The sequence below is a fragment of the Marmota marmota genome, unplaced genomic scaffold, assembly GCF_001458135.2.
Source record: "Marmota marmota marmota unplaced genomic scaffold, marMar, whole genome shotgun sequence".
Lineage (NCBI taxonomy): Eukaryota > Metazoa > Chordata > Mammalia > Rodentia > Sciuridae > Marmota > Marmota marmota.
The window spans coordinates 2,379,592-2,405,804 of NW_025999900.1; the positions used below are offsets into that span (position 1 = coordinate 2,379,592).

Here is a 26,213-nt window from a genome sequence, read left to right on the forward strand (position 1 = left end):
ATTGTTTTCTGTCACATAGCACAGGCACCTGCAGACGCAGTCCATGTCAGTGCATGACACCCTAACTACATGTGAATCAGACAGGTGAGCATGTCCTCAAAGGCAGGCATTTAGAGAAAATAGCTCCATTTCTGAACCACCCCAATATCTGGGAATACAGAGAACAAAATCTGCCTTGTAAGCACAGGCCCTAGGCCAAGTCCTTTTTTAATATGCAAAAGGTCATGATGACATCATTTCATTGATGTTTTCTGTTAGCTACTGAGCGACCCCATTGTGTTTCTGGAAAGAAAAACATCTCACTAAGATAGTGATTATCAAGGCAGGGGTTGCCTCTGGATCTATTTAACTTAATGCAGACTTCAAAGGACCTCCTGCATTGGATAACTTTAACTCTATTTCTCTCATCCTCACCCTGATGAAGATCTTCTTTCTCCTCTGGAGAATTTTCATATATTGACTCAGGTATATATTAATCAAATTTCATAGAAATGCTGCTTTTCCCTCCATAGTCATGAATACTATTATATGGCCATTTAACTAGAAAATCTATATTGCATCTTGAAAAAGGTTGAAAGAAGATTAGATCAACAATTCCTCAATTCCTTCCTATAATTACCCCTGATTATCTCTCACATGTACTCTTTCTGAAGGTGCCTCTGCCTCAACTGTTACATTCCATATCCACTCCCCAATCTTCCCTTCAACTATTTGATCATAACAACACCTGCTCTAGCTTAAAACTACTTATTTGTTTTACAAAATTCCCCTAACTAAACATCTACTGTAGTCAAAGTGCTTTCTCTTCTACGTTAAAAAAAAAAAAGCTTATTGCACAGGTCTTGGGGTGGTTTAAAAACAGCAACAACAACAACACAAAAGTAATTTGAAGAAAATGGCCAGGAAGTTATTGTGCTATTTGACTATCACATGTTAAAAAATCAGTACCTAACAGGAAGTCTTCACTAAAATTTGTAAAGTTAAATAGCTCAAGTGGGCATCCTCTAAAATTACATACATATTGTATTTGTCATGCCCGATGTTTGATGTGAATCAGCTAGGTATAGGAAGTGAGAATTTTTAAAAATTATTTTGTTTATTATAAGGAGAACTTTGGGTCCTTGTTTGCCCAAATATGAAGTCAACAGAAAAAATTAAAAGCAGTTCTATGAAAAGACAATTAAGAAATCACAGTTGTCAGATGATTGGATAGGGAGCCATCCCTTGTTTAAAGGGAGGCATCTCTTGTAAACCAAAGTGGAAAATAAAAACTTTCAACTTACTTTATACAACATCTGCAAAGGAAAAAATAATAACTGGAGGGTAGCATGGACAAAAACATCATTTTTTCTTTGTTTATAAGCAGAGACGTTAATAATTTTTAAATGGACAAAAAAGCCAAAGAAGAAATCAGAGTAAAATCTAGCAGCAGAAATGACAGCACTCTGAGGGTTTAAGAGGAATGAAGCAAATTACATTGAGTGGTAATAAGAGCATTTTAGTGAAATGGAATAATTAGTTATTTTCAGGAAACAAATTTCATAAATTAAGTATCATGACTAAAACGAATTAATGATTAATAGTTGAGTCCTCTGTTCCTTTAAGGTTATCAAAATAAATATGATGAATTGAAATGTCACAAAACACATAGTAACATTTACAAAGCAATCATACAAACAACCTGTGGATAGAAAAGTTATGTTCATCAAAGATCCTATTAAATAGAAAATTAATAACAACAATAATAATAACCCATACCTTTTCTGTGTCAATTCCTTTTGACATGGACCATGTTGAAACAATATAATCCATGACTCGTTCACTAAGGCCTTTTGGGACCTGATAGAGCTTCAGAAAGTCCCGAACATTATTAAGCATCTCGTGGTATCGGTTGGTGTTGGCATACATTTGCTGAAAAATTGTGGTGACATTTCCAAAAATAGTTGCATAAAGAAGAGCTGAAAAAGAAGAATGAAGGAAATAAAACAAATATCCCCCAAAATATTTGAGAGATGATTTTATAAATTTACATGGGTTAATGCCTAAAAAGAGTACCTGGCACCTGGTATTCACTTATGATAAACATGATTTTATATGCATGTACCATACTGGTCAACCTAACAAATCATGAGGGTGGTTAAAATATGTAATAGTGAATCAGATGATCCAAAGTTATAATTTTACCTTAGAAATTCTAGCCTTTGGATTAAAGTTATCCTCCAGCCTCATCCTCCTGAAAAAAGCCTAATGCATTTAAATTGTTACAGGGACTGATGATCTAGCTTAGAAACGCAGGCTTCTTCTTACTGCTGACTGCTTCCAGCTTTTGGAATACTTCTCTGGTTATAAATATTTTTGACAGAACATCAGAAATATATGGAGTGGAGACAAATTAAAATGCTCCATTTTTAGAAGTTTTAGAAGATAATCAGAGTTGGAATTAAAAGCTAAAATAAAACTTTGGAGGTGCCTGGAGTTATGAAACTCATGTCAGTATGCCAGTGGCTATAAGTTTTTTGATCCCATCATTTTAAGAATAAAGACAGCTCACTGAGCACTGTTATTTATCTCCTGGAAGCCATGAATGGCAATGACTGCTGCCCCCTTCTAAATCCTTAATTTACCAAATCTGCTTTCTTCAAATCTGGTCAGGCTATGAATAATGACTTGCTGTTTTAGAACTGTAAAAATTTTAAAAGTACTTGAGTTTAGCCAGAAGAGAACACACCTCCAGTCTCTGACTTTAGATGCAAGAGATCATTACCAGGAAGCTCTTTCGAAAAGGGGACAGTACTTTATCCACCTAATAGTCAGTAACACAGTGTTTAGTAACCACAGGCTTTGTGTAATAAAGCAGAATATCAGGTGGTGATCATTTATATCCTGCATTGTCTAATCATTTGAAAACAACTCCTCTAAACAGAGTGTGGGGAAAAATAAAGTTTCATTTTCTAACTTCATGAACCAAATCCCATTCAATGAAACTAGTAGAAAATCAAGAAAGCAAAGCAACTTATGATCCTTAATACACTATTTTGGATATATCATTTGGGTCTTCAACAACAGTTGTTCTCCTCAGAGTATAACAGATTTTAATTTCACAAATGAAAGTTATTATTTTATAAACATTTAGTCTGTTTTCCTGCAGAAAGGTAGGAGTTTTGATTCCAGTACAGGACAACTTTTAAGATAGATGATATATTTCTAAAACTGAGTAGAAATGCAGCTGAAATTTCTCAACTGCATCTTTAAATCTTTGAATATTCATATTTAAAAATTTTAAAAAATTAATCACAGAACTAACATCACTATTCTACCATTGTTGCTAGTAATAAAGACTAAAGATGAACAGAAGCAATGGGAACAACTAAATGATAGAAGAACCATCTAACAAAAATGGAATTTCAAGTTTACAGAAAAGAGAAAAAGAAGGAGAGTTTATGTTTTTAAAATAATGAATACTTTAGGGGTTAATGAAATAATGCTTTAATTATAATGGGGCACTATTACAAAACATCATTTTTTGTAATAGTGCCCCATTATTATAAATGGCTAATATCACATAACTACCTATTTTGATATATTTTACTTGTTAAGAACCCCAAGATGTTTGCAGGGTGCTATATCAACACATACCTTACTACTGCCTTCTAGTTTAACAAATGTCCATACTAAAGAGGAGCATGATGATAACAGAATAACATCTCCCAGAGAAGCATCACTTTGAAGCTATCCACACACAAAACTACCTTTGCAAGAACTAGCGAAACCAGGTAAGAAATTGCAAGCCCTGGATTTAGTATAATAATAGGAAAAGAAGCATTGAAGAATGCAGAAAGGAAAAATTTTCAGGGACTCCCCTCCTCCATCTTCAAGCAGTGGAGAGAGAGACTATGTGGAAAGACACTCCTCCAGTTGAGGGAAGGGGAAGAAATTACATTTAAGCCTTGGGTTTTGAATCCAGTACTAGAATTGCCAATGTGAAATCTAGCTCTTCAGAGCCCCAGGGCCCTTGGCCCCTGGCCAGTGCTCACAGACACAGCCTCTGGACCTAGGTTAGTCTGGAAGCAAAGGACTGTTTCTACCATCCTCCCTCAGCTTCGGGCAGCACTGTATGGGAGAAATACTCCCCCTCTTATAGGGTAAGACAGGGAAGTAAGAAAAAGGTTTTGTCTTAGAACTCATGCCCAGCTGGTGAAATCCAAGTGGTGGGCAGACTCCAACCATCCCCAGACTCAGGAAAATACCTATAGACAAAGCCTCTGAGTTTGTCCTAGTGTGAGAGACCTCAGGCCATGATGGGACATGTATTGTGGCCAACATCATCACTGGCTGATTGCAGTAGCCTCGAGCCACTAATACGCTGCAGTGACACACAGGGCAAAGCAGCATGGCCCTGGATCCTCTGCTGCACTGGTCCTATAGACTCCAGGTTTAACACAAGCATGGCGACATCAATGACTACAGGACCGCCTACTCCATTCCTCACTCAATCCCAAGCAGCACAACTTAGCCTTATCTGTTTGGGGAAGAAGAAGTAAGTAATTACCAAGTGGCAAAGGGGCCTATAGCCATTTCCTGCATAGTGAAGCCCAGTATCAGGCAGAAACTGTGGTATCTAACCACAGGCCAATGACAGTGAATAGAGTGTCTGGGCTCACTTTGGCTCTAGGGAGAGACTTGCAGGAATGAACTACCCTATTTAGACATTCGTTCAGTCCATTCTGAGCAACACAATAGTGAATGTGATCAACTTGGGCCTGAAGTGCCTTTAGTGCTGACACAGTGACAATGTGTCAACTATGGACTTCTGGGAAACCTAGGACATTGATGCTGGAAGCGAGTAAATAATCACAGGCTCAAATAAGCAGCCTGCTTAGAATTTCTATAAAGACAAGCACAAACAAAGCCAGTTAATGAAGACTAGAATAAATACCTAACCAACCCTTCTAATTGCAACATCCTTGTCTGCCAACAAGCATCAAGAATTCCCAGAGAACTATGACCATGCTTAACAGACAAAACAAGGTGCCAATAACTGACCATAAAGCAACTGATGTGTATGAACTCTCAGAGAATTTAAAATAGATATTTTAAAGAAACTCAATGAATTTCAAGTAAATCCAGAAAAACATTTCCTTGAGCAGAAAAGTGAACTAATTGAAATAAAAAATGTGATTAATAGATCAAACAGATGAATCGGTAAGCTCAAGAAAAAAACCACTAAATTTGAAATACACAGATATACTGTTGGAGGAGAAAAAGAAGAATGAAGTGGAATTAAGAAAGATTGCAGGAACATCATAACCTTAAAAGAACAGATATTTGGGTTACTAAGGTTCAAAAGGTACTTAAAAAATGCAAAGGGGTATAAAGCTTATTGAAAGAGATAATAACAGAAGACTTCCAAAATCTGAAAAAGATACAAATACATAGGTATATGAAGGTCAAAGGTCACCATCAGATTCAACTCACTCAAGTCTGTCCCAAGACATATTATAACCAAGCTTTCAAAGGTAACATACAAACAGAGGATTCTCCAAGCAGAAAGAAGACCAGAAAAAAATACGCAGAAGAGTGTTCCAACTGCCTAACAATAGACTTCATACAGGGCAGAAGGTAATAGGATGGAATTTTCACATGCTGAGGGGGAAAAGAAACATGCCAACAAATACTGTTTGATTCAGATAGAAAACAGAGATAAAGATATTTCCAGACAAATAAGCTGAGAGATTATCACTGCAAGATGTGTCCCTCAAGGTATGACAAAGGAAAGGTATAAAACTCACTATAAAGGCAGATTCAGAATTACCTAATATTGTAAGCACGCTATATAAACCTTCTTGATCTTTAGTACAAAGACTGAAAACAAAACAATTAAAAATAATGACATTAATATGTTAAGAAGCCACATAGAAAGATGCAAAACAGAAGATCAAAAGTTCAAAATGTGGGGAAAATGAAGTGTACGTGTACAGGTTCTTCAGTACCTTTTCTATTTTTTTCTTATCTTTATGATCAATGAATAAGTTGTTATCATTTCAAAATGTCTTGTTACAAATAAAAGAGATTTTTTTTTGTAAGCCTATGGTAACAACAAAGCAGAAACCTATAGCAGACCAAAAATAGTAAACAAGGAATCAAAACACACTACCCAGAGAAAAATCACTTAACTACAAAGGAAGACTATAAAAGAGGAAGAAAGAAACTAAAAAAAAAAAAAAACTATAAACTGGGTTATAAAATGTCAGTAGTAAGACCTTACTTACCAATAATTATGTTAAATTTAAATGGATTAAATTCCCCCAAGTAAGACACAGAGTGACTGAATGACTAAAAATCAATAGAAAAGTATGTGATTGACAAATTTCTTGATGTTTTATCTTTCTGAGTACAGTAAATATGCACTCAAAAATATATGCTGCTTATATGGTCTATTTCCTCTCATCATTCAGATCTCTGCTCAAAACCCAACTCCTCTTAGATGGTTCCCCTGACCACAGGGTCTAAACATTCCCTTCTGTCAATATCACACTCCACATCCTCTTATTAGAGCTTGTTTATTTTAACATTACTTTAATTTACATTACATATTTATTTCTTTGTTATCCATCTTCCCTAGTAGGAATGTAAATTCCAGGAAGGTAGGTGTGGAGTTACTTCTATTGCTCATTACTATATGTTCCCAAAATACAGTAGTTCCTGCAACACAGTAGTTGTTCAAATATTTTTCAAGTAAGCTTACATACCCCAAACTAAGAAACAGTTTTTCAGAAACATTCTTCTTTTATATAAAAATTTCACTATTGGGGATTCAAAAATACAGAAGGAATATACATTATTAAAGCTGGTGCAGTAATAAAATATTTAGAAACTAAAGTAATACATGACCTCGCCATAGTAAGACAATAAATAAATTAGAAGGTCCATTGTTATTTATCAAACATAAATGACTATGATTTTGGGTTGGTAAATTTTATAGAGACCTGTTACATTATTTAACCTTTGAATGGAAATAATGTACACAGCCAATTCACATATATCATATTAATAATTAGGAAGATTTGTGACAATTTCATAAGCCTCTTTTTATAAGCTTTTTTGCAATCTTTTGGACTTAAAAATGATGATTTCATAAGCTTTTCATATTTATAGTTTTAGTAGTCCTGGAGTACATACCAGTAAAATCTCTTGTCCAAAAACTCATATTTTTCTCACTCACCACAAAGGAATTATTTTAAAGATAATTATGGTAGGTTAAAGATGCCTAAAAATTCTCAGTCATCTTTTCCATTGACAGGCACAATCTACATCCCTTCCCCTTGAATCTGGGCCTACCCCATGATTGTTGAACCAATGAGATATAGTAACCATGATTATGTACCAGTATACAGGCTCAGGCCTTAAGAAACTAGAGACTTCCAGTTTCTCATCATTTGAACACCTAGTTCGAACACCTTATTAAAACCTAGTTTCCATGTTGTGAGGAAGCCCTGGTATTCTTCTACATATGCCCTCATGGAAAGGAATAAAGGCCTCTGGCCAATAGTTTTTATTGAACTCCCAGCTAAATCCTGATTGGCGGCTGAGCAATTTGAATATTGGTATGAGCATACACTTCTGATGACATTTAAGACTATGTAGGAAGTTCAACCATCACTTTTCTCTCTATCTGTATTCATGATATTTAATAATGACATGTAAAATATGAAAGAAAATATTCCATCAATTTGCGATTATATGTACAGCACACAGTTTGACAGCATCAGCTTACGTTATTTGGCTAAGTCAAAAAAAGAGTAGATTTTCCTGGCCCATTCAAGTCATCCCAGTTGATACCACATAACCTAGAAATAATTCAAGTCTTTCTAGTCTTTTATAAATTGCAGATGCATATATGTAATAAATGGTAGGGTTTTCAAGCCACTAAGTTTTATTAATTATGCAACTATAATAACTTAAGCCCTAATAAAGTAGAGTGATTCTCAGTTGGGTAGAGGACTTGGGAAAGCAAGGTGGTGAAATACCTATTGTTTTTAAAATATAAAAATTAAAGTCATAAATGAATGTTAAATGTTTTTAAAAAGATACAAGTTAAAAGATTGAGCAATGCTGTTATAACTAATGATAAATATCAATATTTGTTCAAGAACTATTCAATTCTGTAAATATTCATTGAATATTTATATATGCCAGTCACCATAGGAACCTCAGGGACATATAATGATTAAAAAAAAAAGACAAACAATCCTCAACTTCAAAGAGTATCTACTATTTCCTAAAGAAAAGTGCTAGTCTTTAATGATCTCAAGTCACATTCTTTGAAAGAAAGCTAATATTTTCTTTTACACTGTTTACAAAAATTCACACAAAAAAAAATTAGAGCCCTGTCAAGCCCATAACTGAACTGCGGTTTATTTCTCAGGCTTAAAGAATTCACAGAGCAAACAACAATCTATGTTCAGGTAATTAATTGTAACAGTTTCCACTTATGTGAGTTGTTCATCGTGGTAGATAGAATAATAATATCTGGCTCTCTGAAGATATTATGTTCTTCTGTCATTTCATTTTGTTTGCTCACTAGATCCATTCACCTCCTTAATAACAATCCTTCTTCTTTAAATTTTGCGCCTATTTAATAATAATATCCAACATAAATTTTTCCTAATTATCTTCATTGTGTATGTCTTGGCAGGTGACCATTGGCCTTGGCTTGCACAGTCTAAAATATTGATATGGGACTGCATTACTGATAACCCATAGGGCCACATAAGTGGTCCAACCATCATCTTCCTCTATTTTGATATTCACTAATGTCCACCTTTAGTAATGATATTTAAGATGTGAAAGGAAAATGTTGCATCAATACGTGATTATCTGTGCAGCACACAGCTTGGTAAAACATTTGAAATGGCTCCAGTTGGCCTTAAAACAAAGTGAAGAACCTCCAGTTTCAAGTCACTCTCCTCCACTTCTAACAGCTCCTGGTTTCCCTGGATGCTCTTTTGCAATTATATTTTTATATTTTTCTTATATTTTTCTCATTCATCACAAAGGAATTATTTTGAAGATAATTATTGTAGGTTAAAGATATCTAAAAATTCTCATACACCTCTTCCATTGACAGTCACAATCTATATCCCTTCCCCTTGAATCTAGGCCTACCCCATGACCAATATATTAAGGCACACTTTTTCTTATCTTCATTTAATCTGTAACCCTACTCTACCCAGTATCCGCACTATGCCAGTTATACTGTTAGAAATGAGTCTGGTTTCTACATGTTAAGTCTTAAATACTAAAAACTGCTAATTATATTATCCCTCTCAGGGATGCTAAAATTTTGAAAGAGGAATTTTAGGTAACACAATGATTGCATTGAATTACTATTTGAATTAACTGTCAACTTGTGAGGTGCTGGGACACGGAAGGGACCATTTTTAGAAGTCACTAAATTTTAGCATAATGTTGGACATATTTCACCCAGCTTAGAGCTAATATCATGATTATAACATCAACTAGGTTCCTCAAAATAGTCTCAACAATTACATGGCAATGTTAATTGATATTGTTTCCTACATACCCTAAAGGCTGATTTAGTTTTAGGAAGATAATCATGGAGTCAGCAATGAATTACTAATGTTACATCACAGATTAAAGAAAGGATAAGAAGGGGTTGAATGGAAAGATTTGGAAGATCATGAATTCAAAAGAATTCTAGGAAATTAAAAGTAAAAACAAAAAATTAAAACATCAAGCTAACTTGGGCAAGGTGACATGTGCCTGCCTAGCATTAGGTGGGGAGGCTGAAGTGGGAGGATCACTCAAACCCAGGGGTTCCAGACCAGTCTGAGCAAAACACATCTCAAAATAGCTTGATCTCCACTTTATCCTTCTATGATAGTTATTTCTTTCATGCCAAGTAAATCCTGTTTTTTTTAATTCTCTCTAATCTAGCACAATTCATTTAGATTTCTAATAAAATTAGTGTACAGATTCCTGCTTACACAGCTATGAAAGTTTTTGTACCTTTGATAAAAACAAGTCAGACCATACAGAACAATGCCTCTGAGATGAGACACTCAACAAATACTGTTCTCATTATTTCAGACTCATTTCTCACGGGTTACACAACAGTCCCCAATGTGTCAACTGTCAGGCAACCTGAGACTATCAGAGATTTAAACTGTGTTATCTTTGGTTCCACCTTAGCATCCATCCCTTCCCCTCCTCTTGTGTGCCTCTCACTACCCTCTGCTCCCTTCTGGCAGGGCCCACTCCATTGCTTATACCATCACACTCACCGCTATATGAGTAGGTGCTGTTGCCCAGCTAATGCAAAGACTAACCTAGACATACCCACAAATAATTACTCTGGAGGGGGCTGAGCTGCCATAGGCACCCAGAAGCACCATTTCAAGTAAGCACATGGCCATCTACACCAAGAAGTAGGTCTCGAGAAAGTACAGAGCAGGGGGCTGGGATTGTGGCTCAGTGGTAGAGCACTCACCTAGCATATGTGAGGCACTGGGTTCAATCCTCAGCACCACATAAAACTAAATAAACAAAATAGAGTTATTATGTCCATCTAGAACTAAAAGAAACACATTTTTTAAAAAAGGAGCAGAGCAGGAGACCACTGTCAGTGTACACTCAGAGATTGCCAAAAGGACAAAGAGATATTTTTATTTTTGACAGTTTTCAAAAATCATAGTTACAAAAAAGACTAAAACTTCAGCTGAGTATAAATAACTAAAGGAAAATAAAATAGGTTTGCATGAAGTGATGCAGAAGTGGACAAGGGTCAACACAACTTTATGTCAAAAAAAGAGCAGAACACCAACTTGGAAAAGACATCAGGTTTTTGTTGTTGTTTGTTTGTGTTTGAGTCAGCTTTTTCACTGCTGTAACAAAAAGGATCCAAACAGAACAACTGTAGAGGAGGGAAAGTTTATTTGAGAGCTCAAGGTTTCAGCGGTCTCAATCCACAGACATCAGGCTCCATTCCTCGGGGCTCAAGTTAAGGCTGAATATCATGGTAGAAGAGTGTGATCAGAGAGCAGAGAGAGAGAGGCTCCACTAGCCAGATACAAATATATATCCCAAAGCCACGCCCCCAGGCCTCCCCTCCTTCAGCCACACCTGCCTTCAATTACTACTCAGTTAATCCCATCGATGATTAACTCACTGATTGGGTTGAGGCTCTCATAACCAAGTCTTTTCCCCTCGGAACCCTCTCACATTGTCTCACTCGTGAACTTTTGGGGAACACCTCACATCACATCCAAACCATAACGGTTTGTTTGTTTTGGCAACTGAGGATATTTCGTTTGCCTTTCTTGTCTATTTCTAAATGTGCTATTTTAATATATTCAAGAAATAAGTATAATATATTTTACAATTTATATAACTGATGGCATGTGCTTTTGGCACTTCTATTTTGTTTGTAGTTATTTTCCTCTGTTAAGTTAAAAAAAGGAACATTTCCTATTCTATCATACACACACATACACACACACACACACGCAATAGTGCAGTTATGGTCTCATCTGATGATTGATGATAATGACATGAGTTGTATCCTTTAAATATTTATAAATTCTTATATTGAGTCTTATTTTTAAAAAATGTTCAAAACAAAGTAAGAAAACTACAATGGCAAAAACTTTGCTACTTCACTAATCCAACATTTTGATACAGAGTTGTCTCCACTCTCTTGGGATGTTGCCCCACGACCATCAACCCTGAAGAAGTGTAAGTTGTCCTGTTATTTTACTCAGCATAATGTCTTCCAATTCTATCCATATAGTCACAAATGAGAAGATTTTGCTCTTTTTATGGCCAAATAGTATTGTGTGTATAAATAGACACACACACACACACACAACATATACATATGTCCTGCATTTTCTTTATCCATTCATCAGTTGATAGACACTTAGACACTTAGGTTGGTTCCATTTCTTGGCCATTGTGCATATTGCTTCCATAAACACGAGAGTTCACATATGTCCCTCTGACATATTGATTTCATCTCTTTTGGATATATACCCGATAGTGGGATTTATGGATTACATGGAATTTAAATGCAAGACCTGAAACTGTGAAACTAGAAAACATGGGGATATGCTTCAGGATATTAGAATAGGAAATAATTTTTTTTGTGTGTGTGTACTGGGAATTGAACTGAGGGCCACTCAACCACTAAGACACATCCCTAGTTCTATTTTGTATTTTATTTAGAGACAGGGTCTCACTGAGCTGTTTAGGGCCTCATTAAGTTGCTAAGGCTGGCTTTGAATTTACAATCCTCCTGCCTCAGCCTCCCAAGCTGGTATTACAGACATGCTCCACTGTGCCCAGCAGGAAAGAATTTTCTGACATGGCTCCAAAACACAGGAAACAAAAGCAAAAGTAGATAAATGGGATTACAGCAAACTAAAAAGCTTCTGCACAGCAAAGGACATGATCAACAGAGTGAACAAATAACCCACAGAATGGGAGAAAGTATTTGCAAACTAATCAACTGACAAGGGATTAACATACAGAATAGATAAGGAACTAAAAAAGACAAAATAGCAAAAAAATGAATAATTCAATTTAAAAATGGGCAATAGAACTAAGTAGACATTTCTTAAAAAGCAGACATACAAATAGCCATATGGGTCTTAAAAAATGTTCAACATCATTAATCATCAAGGAAACGCAAATCAAAACCACAATGAGGTTATCAACTCACAAAAAAAGATACAAGACAGCAAGTGCTGAAAGGAACCTTCAGACTATTGGTGGGAATGTCAACTGGTATTGCTACTTATGAAAACCAGTATGGAGTTTATTCAAAAAATTAAACATAGATCTTCTTTACATTATATGTGACTTGGGTCAGGTTAATTTCCTGAATTTTTTCCTTTATATTTTTATGGGGGATAAAATAGTAATTTAGGGAGGTCATATGGATGTGAAAAGACAATGCACATAGGTTTATAATAAGCACTAAGGTTTGCTATCACAATTATTAATATCAGGTTTCTTAATGCACTTCTGTTAATGTGACCCTGTATATGTATTAACATATCTTGCTGTACACATACTAACGTTCTTGAAAGCAAATATCTTTTAAACTCAATCAATATCATAGTCCTACACACATAATTTCTTGACGCATGAAAGACAGAAGTTGAATTAAACTTAAAATACTCCTGTGTAGCAAAGAGCAAGTGCACAAGAACCATCCCAGCTCAAATATGAGAACACAATTAAAGTATTATAACATGCCAATCTGAAGAGATGGAAAGTCCAAAGAAACAAAGACATTAAGAAGAATAAAATTACAAACACTATAGCTTGGGTGACAACTATCTACTAATCTATTCCAAGAATATGAGAACCCAAGGACACCAGTTGTTAAGTCTTGATCATTTATAAAAAAAAAAAATTAAAATAATAGCAATTCCTATTATAATGGTGTAGATAAAAATTCATCACAAATTAATCAAGAAAAAAATGCCTGTACCAAGCATAGATTAAAAGTTCAAGTAGGTATACCATTTGGCCCAATTATTCCATTTCTTTCAAATGAATTATAAAATGAGTACACAAAGATGTTCACTCATATGTTTTTCACAGTTTGAAGAAAAAAAGTAAAAAGTTCCAAAATAAAATTGGGGATACAAATGGGAGCACAGTAATAAAATGGAAAAATAGACTTTAAGATGATCATGGGGATCTCTGGTCATAAATAAGGAAAAACAATGGCACATTTTTGTTAGAAAAAAGTTGTGCACAACATTTTATATGTGTCTGTAAATGTATAGGGGAGACTGATTTTGGGGAATACAAAAAAATAACTACAGGGACATTTGTAAAATGTTAACAGTTATTGTCTTTGGACAATAAGATTTGTGGGGTTTTTAAATTTTAATTTTTATTGGTTCTTTTTAGTTATACATGACAATAGAATATATTCTGACATAATTATAAAAGCATGGAATATAATTCATTCTATTCAGTCCCCAGTATTTCCCCTCCCTTCTTCCTACCTTCCATTCCCTTCCTTCTTAAACTGCAGAAAATTTCTGTAGTTTTTTTTTTGCAAATAAACATGCACCACTTTTATTAACAAAAATAAGTTATTTATATATATGTTTAGAAAGTCTGAAGCTATAAATTTCTTTAAAGAGTAATTATTTCAATTCCTAGGTGACACATTAACAGAAGTACATTAAGAAACCTGATATTAATAATTGTGATAGCAAACCTTTAGTTAGTGCTTATTACAAACCTATGTGCATTGTCTTTTCACATCCATATGACCTACCTAAATTAATATTTTATCTCCCATAAAAATATAAAGGAAGAAATTTAGGAAATGAACCTGACCCAAGTCAATTTCAACAACTATACAACCTAAAACTCATATCAGCTTTAAGATTGATTTTGCAAATAATATTCTGTCCTGCAGAAGATCTCTTGTAGCCCTTATTGGTTGCTTTGAAATCATTGGTATAGACAAAAGTTCTTAAGCACGAACAGCAGATCTCAAAGAATTAAGTACTGCCAGAGAGTAGAATACAGACCAAGTGGAAACTGTACACAGCCTTTAAAACATATGAACCAGTGGATGTTCTGGGCCCCTCTCTAAGCTGGGATGTGATATAGACAAGGAGATTTTAAATCTATTATTTAGATAGAGCAGCACAATTCACAATAGCCAAACTATGAAACCAGCCTAGGTTTCCATCAAGGGATGAATGGATATAGAAAATGTGGCAAATATACACAGTGGAGTTTTATTCAGCCATAAAGAAGAACATAATTATGTCATATGTAGGAAAATAGATACAACTGGAAATCATCATGTTGAGCAAAATAGACTCAGAAAGTCAAGGGTGTGTTTATTCTCATGTGTGGACACTAAAGAGAAAACAGAGGGGGGGAAAGGAACCTCATGAAAATAGAAGGGAGACCAGTACAGTAGAGGGGCAGGATTGGGGAAAGAGAAGAGTAAAGGAAAAGGAGAGGTACTAGGGGATGAAACTGATCAAATTATGTTATGTGCAATATATTACAATGAACCTCACTGTTAAGTATAATTATAATGCACCAATAAAAATGATGTGCAAAACTGTTAACAGTTACCACATTACCCAAAGCAACCATTTCATGCAAAAGAAAATGCACTAATACCTCTGCAATACAAAAGGAAATTTTCAGTTTACTTTGCTTGTGCTAAGAAAGTTTATTGATTATAACAGACAATACTAATCAGATGTTGATCTTTATTTTGAAAGAATTCAAAATTCAAGAAAATTGGACATATACTTAGTGATGGAATGGAAATTCCAATTAGTGAATCTTGGAAGGCAAAGAACCCAGGGAATATGAACAGTGCAAATCCAACATTTATAGTGTCCCTATCACAACCCTCAAATTTTGTGTCATATAAATCATTGGTGCATCCATTGCCTTCCATCCAAATCCAGTTTAGATGTTCTGCCAACACTTTGTGAAGGCTGATTCCACCTTCACTGGGTTCCTCCCTTCATTTTCTTAAATACTAGAGCCAGTCTATGGAACTCAGAAACAGTATGAACATGTCTTACCAACAGGCTTCAAACACCTTCTTTAAAGCACTGAAAAGAATAACTCCAGGTCCAGAGACCCATTACATTATTGCTACTCAGTCCCACCTCCCCACTTCACTTCTACCCTGGAAATTACACTAAAAATCAAGTTTTTCTAACCAGATGAACATCTCTTTGGACAGCTGGAGTGCAGGTTTTCATTTTGGAGCTGAGAAGATAGTTGAACCATTGTAAATTTCATTCTGTGAACATTTCCTCTGTGTGTGTAAATTACAACCCCTCTGCATGGTCGACTGCAGAACAAATTAAGTCTTTCAAAGGTGAAACTGAGTCAGCTTATCAGACAGACCTTCTGGTTCAATACATGGCCACTCTCCTCGGGTCCATTCCGGCTCCTCTTTCCATATGATCTTCCTTGTAAAACCAACTATTAAAAGAGTTTTTCTTCTTCAAAAATACCTTTTATACTCAGGACCCTACTTTCTCCTTTCTATTAACATTCCATAATTTAATCTTCTTATCCTATGGCCAGGTTACCATAACATCTTCCTAACTGTTCTCTGCCTCCAGGTCATTACAATACAGTCTACACATAATACATTGTTCAGAACATTTTTAAGAAGTCTGAGGAAATTCATGGTCATAATTTTTATAACCAAATTGCTTCAAGTATTAGTGAAAAAATAAAAGAGTACGTAAAATGGCCCATTTCTATCCATAATGCCTAGCACTGCCTTTACCCACAGAAAGCACTGAATGAATGTGTATTCAATATGTCAAGGACCCCAAGTTTTCTAAAACAATAGTTTCTGTAATTTTGTTTTCCTCTTTAAAAAATGCTTTAAGTGTATCCTCATTGCCTATAAAATTAAGGCAATGGGAAGTTTCTATCAAACTCAGTACTTCATATTTTCTTAAAAAATTAATTTATCAGTTCCCTATCTAGACTCTGAGCCCCTGGAAAGAAGAAAACTACATCCTTAACTTCTTTACCAATCAAGTCACATTCTTCCCAGGGAACAAATAAAAGTTAATTTAGCCTTGCTATAAAAAAGAGATGTGAAGCTTTTCCTGACTATATAACAGAATATGAATACAACTGTGTCTCTCCAGCTGCCTGATGTGGTGCATGAATTATCTTACCACGTATTAAAAACTCATATACTGAATAGCAAACAATTCATCAAGAGAGAGGAAATAATTTCTGAGTAAATTTATTCTCTGATCACTGAGACATCAATTCCCTTCATAAAACCAAATATAACCACAATAATTCTCAATAAAGTGGGTTATCAACAAAAGTTGCCAATGAACATAAATGAAATACAGTGTCGTTTGGGAAAATGTAAAACTAGTTTGTGTGAGCATAGATGTCTTAAATTGTATGCATGTGGTCAAAATATTTACAAACTTTATAATACTTAGTACACATTCATTGAGTGCTGTTATAGAAGATAAACAGAAGTGCAATTTTACATACCCATTTTTATGTCTTAACCAATACTTAAAGCATTTTGGTTATAAAATTAAATGATTATGACTTTTCTCACACTCCTTAAAAAATGTTCTGAACAGATTATCAGAAATCCAACAAAATATCAACCCAATAAGAAAGCTGATCATTAAATAACAACACACTTGGCAAAATGCTCTGAAAAGGTCAATTGGGTCAAAGCTAAATGGGCTGACCTTATTTTCCAACTGAAACTGTTCTACATTAAAATGACTTAGTCTCCTCATTGCTAATTTAACATTGACCTTAACAATTTTCATCTCTCTTCTTTACAACACTGCTAACCCTTTTATTGTAGGACACACTACTCCTTTACTGGCTCTTGTCTCCTCCCTTTTCTAAGGTAATCTTAATATTAATCACCTCTTAAGATCCACAACACATAGTAGCTTTATGCTAGGACAATAGGAATAAGGAGAGCTGTCCAGGTTAAACCAAAGATAACACAGTCCACTCTACCCTTATTCCAATTCTTTTGGTGGCCCTTTCTCCCATTACAAGAGAAAAGGTCGATGGACTTCTGCTCATCATTATGCATTAGAACTCATTCACAGAATTTTAACCTACACCTGAATTGAAATGGCTTCCCTGTTTATATACACTATCTCTTATGTCACAAGTACCCACACAATCGCTTCCCTTGAATGAATGGATCCCTCACACTGCCTGATGCGATGCCTAAAAGGAGTCATGTCATTATCTTCAGGTCTAGAAAATTATTACTCTCCATATTTCTTTTTAGGTACCTCTGAATGAGCATAAAATATAGAAACAAGGCTCTAGAATCTAAAACCACTATGTACTTTTGGTTTTGTTTGTTTGTTTAGGCTGTGACTGTATGCAGATTACAAACTCTGAGATTTTAAAATGAACAGTGAATTTTTTTAAATATATGAGATGAGAAAAGTATGCAAAGAGAAGGCAAAAAAAAATTGGAAAAGATATAAGAAATTTGATACGATGGAGGAGCCAAAATCTGCTGTCATCTATTGGAACACTATAATTCTCTGTGATGGTAACAGATGTTTCTCCAAAAAAGAAAACAAAAATTTCTGGATCAAATAAGCTTCATTAATATTGCATATTAATTCTCTCTCTTGGAGAGTCCCAATTCACATTAGCATATCACAATGCATATTAGCATATCAAAAGCTCTAAGAAGACTTGCAGTAAAGACACCGTTTTTCATACTTGTTTGTTCTTGGAACTCCTTTTGATCATTGGAAACCTACAAACATTTTGCAGATCTCATGGAAAACTACTTTACAATCACTGCTGTAGACAAGAGGGAGCAGGTGCAGGCATTAAGGCATATGAGAGACTGTCGACACAATCCCAAGATACTGACAGTCCGGCACTGAGGAGTCCATTATTGTAAATCTAAATGCAGGTGATTGTTATATCAACCAGTGTCATAGATTGAAGTAAAAAAAAAAAAAGGAACAAGTAACACAAGATTATGCCTACCTACAGGAAAAGCTAGAGTAGGAGGGCTAGGTAGTAAGGTCCAACATGAATTTGACGAAAAAATAACCCAGGCAGTGACAGAGAACATGGCATAGGAAGTATACGTGAGTTAGCAGGCATTGTTGCTATTTCCACCAAGGCTTGTTGGGTCTTCAGACACTTATATTCCTCAGTTACTATGCTTTTGGGGTATTAAAGTCGCATTCCATAACTTAATCTTAAGTCAGTGGTGAATAAGGGTAAAAACTAAAGGGTGAAAAATAAAAGTTCAATTTGCAGTTTTAGACAAATTGTATGAATGGGAAAGAGACTAAAGACAGATAAATAAGCTACCAGATTGTTCACCATCTCTAGGAAGAAAGAAATGATGAGAATCTGAATTGGAGCAGATGAAGACAGAAACAAACCAAAAGACACAAAGAAGAATCCACAGGACAGAATAACTGGACTTAGGTCAGAAGACTGGAACACAGTTACACTCCTTCAGACCTGGTTTCCTGAGGACCATCAATGGTATGTTGGCATTCTGCATATTCAGTGTGTATTATCTTTTTGAAAATCACTTCCAATTCCTTTTGAAAATCACTTCAATGTGTACATTTAGCTTCTCTGTGTAAAGTGCAAATTTATTACAGGCAAGAAAATTTTCTATGAATTGTACATTTCCTAAGACCATTTTGTACATTACTTGGAGCAATAAATTAACTGATGTAAAGTTAACTGCTGTTAAGCAAGCACTGTAAGTTATTCCATATATGATGGGACATTTTTGCTGATTTATTTTAATGGTAAAATTCCACCCCGTGTATAACACAAGATTTGATATCTTAAGGAGCAATGTCCATGAGATTACAGTACATGTGACCATAATATTATCATCAAATTGGAGGAACAAATCCATGTGATATAGAGGAAGACATAAGAACACCATCATCTGGAAATTTTAAAAGCAGAATACATTGCTTTACTTACATTTACTATGTAAATGTACATTTACTATGACTTCAAGAAACTGAATATGCTGCCCACTAAAACTTCCCACCTCACCCTATTCATTAAGAGCTAGACAAAAATGAAATTGCTTAGAATGAATGGAACCAATACAAAACTGTTAGGATAAGAAAAAAATGGCTTTGGTTTAGTAGGCTTGAAACACTGTGAGTCCTGTTTGGATCGAACTGCCTCCACCTTTTCAATATTTAAGACTGTGTACCCCATGAGACACTATGCACCCAACAAAATCCCTCATTATACTTTACCGAATCTCTTACTATCTACTGCATCACCAGGTTTTATTCTTTCCTAACAACACTTGGTACCAAATGTTCACCTTTTTCAATAAATTATTACAGCCAAGGTTTGACATGTGTGGAATAAAGCCATATCAGGTTCATTCTACTGGGCACATCATTGTGGCAGGAATGTCAACTCTAATAAGTATGTGATGAAAAAGATCGTCAGGGCTCCTGTCAGGTAGTACCTAACCTGACAGTAGGTTAAAACTGAACATTAACATGAAGAGGTTGGGTGACTGAGGCTGACAGCTGTCATTAATACTGTGAAAAAGAAATATGCCACCTAAGTTTCCCAGACGTCACAGCTTTCACATTCCCATTTAACCCTTCTAACAAACATGGGTGCCGGCATTCCTTTGCACTTAGAGATGAGAAATCTGTTTCCGCCCAATCTTTATTAGTCTGGGCACTCACCATCTCTCAGCTGAATTCCTGCCATCACCTCCTAATGAATGCTCTTGTCAACAGTCACATCCCAACTGAAAGAACTGGGCAATACCTAGGCTTTTCCAGGGGAACAAAATAACCCTGAAAACACGGTGGTTTAACAATTGATGGTGAAGTTGCTCCCACCAACTTGACCTTCTCATCATGTGCTCCCCGTGGTCATCACCAAAGGAGCGAGCATTAGATGGGCATGCAGACCACTTCCTCCCCATCTTTGTGCCCTCCCCACAACAAGGGAAGCTGGAAAGGGGAAGAGAACGCAAAACAGTCAATGGCTAAAAACAGCTTCTGCCACACCATGTTGATGGGTTGCAGTAAATCTGCTCCTACCACCACTCTACACTCTGTGGTGTCTGATCTCCACCTTCAGCTTCTCATACTTCACATCCTGAAATTCAAGCTCCACAAACACAGAACTGTTGGCTTCTTGTGCACTACGCCCATTCTCCTGTTGGCTACTTTCCCCCAAAATCACAATTATGACCACTTCTAACAACATCCACAGCTACCATCCTTGCCCAACCTATCTTTTTCCTAAAATTCTTCAGTAACCTCCTAACTTGTTCTTTATTCCATCGTAGCCTCCAGTAGTATATTCTCAACCCAGCAGCCAGCACTTTACTTTAAAATACAATCATATCATGTCACTGATCTGTTGAAAAGCTTCCTGGGGTTCCCGTCAAAGCCTGCATGACACAGTCCTGTCTTCATCTAACCCTCTCTTCCACCTTTCCATACACTGGAGTCTCAGATGCTTTGTCCACTCAGTATACCCCTGCTTCAGAAGTCCCTGCATTTTCTGCTCCTAGAACATGCTTCCACGACTCCCTCCCTGATGTCATTCAAGTTTCTTAAATGTTACCATCCAAAACAGGAACTCCTTTATGCCTTTCTTTTAACCTGCCTTCTTTTTCTTTTACCTGATGTTGCAGTTTTTTAAAAAATTTAGTTGTAGATGGACACAATACCTTTATGTATTTTTATGTGGTGCTGAGGATCAAACTCAGTGCCTCATGCATGCAAGGCAAGTGCTCTACCACTGAGCTACAACCCCAGCCTCTAATGTTGCATTCTGAATCTGCTTGCTGTCTGTAACACCTGACACCCTCTCCATATTGAGAGCTCTGTGAGATCCAGATGTTACCTGTCACATTCAATATAATATTCCTTGAGCTTAACACAATCAACACTGGATGAATGAAAGAATAATGGAGTGAGTGAATCCTGTCCCTCTAGGCCTACAGTGCACTTTCTCCAATGCCACTTGGTGGTTACTCTATCTTTAAGCTTCAGCTGAAAATCTACCCAAGCCTTCCACATTCTTCCCATCAGGACCTCTCAGTGCTCTTGGACTCTAGCAAAGGGTCTGACATGTTTCCATCATTCAATAATGTCATAGCAATTCATAAATTTCAAAAGTCATGAGGCCTTATGGTAAGTAATTAACAAGAGATGAAAACCCAACATTTATGGTTTTTAGGTCCCTTGCTACTGCTACTTGATACCATGGCTGCTATAAAATGGACATTTTGTAGCTGAAATTCAGTGTTTTGAGTATATTTTCTTTTCTTTATAGTCCTTTCAACATTTTAATCAAAATATTTCAATAAAGTAATTTGTAAAATGCCCCTATTATGCTCAAAATTAAATAATGATAGATGTACAATTTTTATCATATATCGTATACTTTTAAAAATACTTTCAACATGCTGAAACTTTTTGTCAAAACATATACCAAGTGGCACATTTGCTTAGAGCAAGCTACCTAAAATGCAGCCTTCAAAGGTTTCTTTGGCACATCTATCTACATGTAAACACTGCAGTAAACACTGCAAGTATTTCACAGGATGGGGTGATTTTTTTTTACTTGACTCCTTAGACCTGCATATAAATAATTTCTTCCAAAACTTGATATTTTATTTTCAATATAAATATATGTCACTTCATTCAAAGGATCAAACTTTTACATGTAAGAGTAGGAAGTAATGACTTATCTGACTGGAAACTTATGTGTCCAAAGTAGCCGTATGCTAATGGCATGGGAGAGGAACAAAGTCAAGTCTTCTGACAGGTGGTGGGTCCCACACCTAAGAATAATTATAGGTTAAGTTTTTCAGTGTCCCTTATCTAAAAGGCTTGGGAATAGAAGTGTTTCTGATTTCAAAGTTTTCCAGGTTTTGGAACAACAGTATGTGTGTGTGTGTGTGTTTGTATGTGTGTGTGTGTGTGTATGTATCATGGAAGGAGACCCAAGTCTAATACGAAATTCATTTATGTTTCATTTGCATTTTATGCATATCTTTTTGTTATATAACTTTATTTTATTTATTTATTTATTTATTTATATGCGGTGCTGAGGATCAAACCCAGCACCTCGAATGTGCTAGGCAAACGCTCTACCACTGAGCCACAACTGCAGCCCCTTTTATGCATAACTTTAAAGGTAATTTTATATAATACTTTAGTGTGCCTGTGACTGTGTACTGTGTCATGAGGTCAACTGCACAATTTTCCATTGTGGCATCATGTTGGCCCTCAAGAAGTTTCAGATTTTGGTGCACTATATATTTTGGATTTTTAGATTAGGGATGTTCAAACTATGTTGATTTTTTTTAATTAAAAAGAATAATTGATTTTGCTCTATTTTAAAAAATCTATGTCTTTGTCTAACCCCCAGATTTAAAATATAAGCAGGAGAATAAGGATCTTTTAAAAAGATAATGCATGGAAACACTTTATTTAATCATTTGGAAAATATAAAAAAATGACTGTAATCAAACTATTTCAATAAAATATTTTGTAAAATGTCCCTATTATGCTCACAATTAAATAATGATATACAATTATTATCATATATCACATATCTTTATGAATTCATTTAACCTTAAGATAACTCTCTGAGATAGATGTTATCATTTCCCTTTTAGAAATAATGAAACTAAAGACACAGAGGTTAGGTTGCTTCCCCAAAGTCAAACAGCCAGTTAGTGGTAGACTCAAGATTCAAGTCCATGTAGTCTGAGCCCAGAGACTTCTTAATAAACACTTAAACTTTTTTATTACCATTAATTAATCATTAGATCTTACTAGGGCTCTTTGTTTTTATATATACTTCAGAGTAAACTATTTTCACTACAACTGAACACCAATTTATGAAGAAAATGGAGAAGGTGATGAAAAGTTAAACCTGGTGAGCTCTTATCTTCAGATTTTTTGATTGGCTTGTTAGATAGTATTCAATTTTGACCATCTTACACGTCCTAATGCCTCTGTTAGATGCTGAGATACAACGGTGAATGAGATCATATCCATGCCCAGGGAAAAAATTCCCAATTATAGCCAGATGAACATCTGTTCAATGCTGCAACTGCTAAATGGTGCTATATGAACTCACTGGAGGAGCTCCTAACCCAATGACAGGGGCCCAAGAAAAGCTTCCAAAGGGGCAATTTATAAGTATTTTCTAAAATTATTTGGTATGACTCTAATATAATGATAGATAAAATTCATATCAGGCTATGTTATGATGATAGTGCAAATGGTTCCCCACCAAAACATGAGACCATAAATCTCTCCTTTGTGAAAAACAAAGGAAGTTCACATCCAGGGTTTCATTTAGAGATCCATCTAAATAATAAAGTTGGGTTGGAAATTCGGATTTTAGTGCTGACTCCACCACAAATTACCTGTGTTAAGGATTCGGGGAACAAGGAACTAAAATGAGTGGAACACTTTAAGTACGACATGGGTTGCCATGACATACAGGATGAGCAAGCTATATGTTTTGATGAGCACTGGTACTTAGGGTTGAGCTGTGCAAGTAGTGTGGTAGGAAAGGTTGGCTCCAGCTGGCTCTGACAACATATGTCAGAAGGAGACTCAGCACAACTTTGCTTGAACAACTTAAAATTGAAACTGAGTCACTGTTTGTGTTTAGAGTTGTCTCCAGTTAATTGCTGCACTGCTTTAATTCCATTAAATTCCACAGAAGCCATATGCTATCACCTCTCTCTTCCTTCCCCCTCTTGAATAGTGGATTTCTTCCCCTTAATGGGAACTTCCTCTTCCTCCTGTAAGCACATTCAAGTCTGTGACAGTTTGTGGGGGGAAAATGAATTTTTAAAATAATTTCATCACCCATTCATTCACTCAACAAATATCCATTGGCTTGTTCCTGTATGCCTGACGCTGTAGGGCCCACAATCAATACAGAGATGAGCAAAACAGTCTTAGTTCATGCATAATGCTTCTGGTTTGGATCATCTTAATGTGTTACCAAAACCTAAACAAAACAAAATAATTCTCGATATATAATTCAACCTTTTCCCTAAAGCTGGTTCTGGCAAATGGAAGGATCCAGAATGAAAGCATTATATCTGAAAATTTCTGTGCCAAATAATAAAAGAAACAAAGGGAAATACAAAATTGTGTCTAAATCCCTATCTCTCACCCTGTACAAAAGTCAATTCAAAATGGATCAAAGACTTAAGTAGAAGACCTGAAACACTGAAACTGCTAGAAGAAAACAGGGGAAACACTTTGAGATTGAGGCACAGGCAAAAAAACCCCTGAAATAATAGAAAAAATTGACAAACGGGATTGTATTAAATTAAAAAGCTTTTGCACAGAAAAGGAAAAAAATCCAGAGAGTTAAAGATACAGCCTACAGAATGAGGAAAAATAATTAAAAAAAACTTTGCCAACCACTCTTCCAATAGAGGATTAACATTCAGGATGTATAAAGAACTCAAAACACAGCAAAGACAAAACAAAATTAAAAAAAAAAAAAAAACCCAATCAATAAACAGGCAGACACTGAACAGGCACGTCTCAAAAGAAGTACAAGTGACCAATAATTGCATGAAAAATGGTCAATATCTTTAGCCATTGGGAAATGCAAATCAAAATTATATTGAGATTCCATCTCACTCCAGTCAGAATGGCTATCATCAAGACTACCAAAGACAATAAATGCTGGAAAGAATTCAGGGAACAAGAAACCCTTACACACTGTTGGTGAAAGTGCAAATGAGTACAGCCTATATGGAAATCAGTATGAAGATTCCTCAAGAAACTAACATAGAACTACCATACGCCCGTGATACACTCTTGGAAGGAACCAGAAGGAATCAAAGTCAGGATGTTGTAGAGATAACTGCATACCCATGTTCATCACTACACAACTCACCACAGCAGTAAATGCCCATCAATGGATGAATGGATAAAGAAAATGTGAGATAAACACACTCACACACACACAAAAAAAAAAAAACACTGAAGTATTTTTCAGCCATAAAGAAGAATGAAATCATGTCATTGGCAGGAAAATGTATGGAACTGTAGATCACATTAGTGAAATAATCCAGATTCAGAAAGACAAGTATCACAGGTTTTCTCTCACATGTGAAATTTAGGGAAAGAAAAAGACATAAAAATAGAAGGGAAACTATTAGAAAAGAGAAAAGGGAAGTCATGAAAGAATGTAAATGATCAAAGTATTTTATATGCCACAATGAAACCCATTCTTCTATAAAATTATTATGCACTAATTTAAAAAAGGGAATGAGATTAAGCCAAAAAAAATTATTAATGGCTAATGTTGATTGAGCCTATACTATGAACTGAATTCTTTACAAAGTACTTTACAAACAATTTTCCATTCAGTTCGTTAAGTATTTGCTTACCTGCAATACACTGTATCCAACATAGCATGCAATCTAAGTGTTTGCATATTTTAAATGGATTTTGACATTAAATGGATTTAATGTTTGCATGTTTAAATTCTCAGGTACTTATACCTTCAGAAAAAGTATTGTAATTTATGTATTTGATAAATACTTTTAACACAGAGGAAAATACAATATCTCTTTAAATTTCGACTCAGCTCAGAGCTTACTATGTAAT

The 26,213-nt window shown here is 35.4% G+C and overlaps 1 protein-coding gene across 1 annotated transcript in view; it reads right to left on the reverse strand.

The window, feature by feature from the left end:
- Kcnh5 (potassium voltage-gated channel subfamily H member 5) overlaps nt 1-26,213 on the reverse strand; it is a 300,046-nt gene that overhangs the window by 124,549 nt on the left and 149,284 nt on the right. The window contains exon 8 of the mRNA XM_015488877.2: nt 1,759-1,958. Coding sequence (XP_015344363.1) covers nt 1,759-1,958 — 200 coding nt within the window. The remainder of the gene's footprint in view (nt 1-1,758; nt 1,959-26,213) is intronic.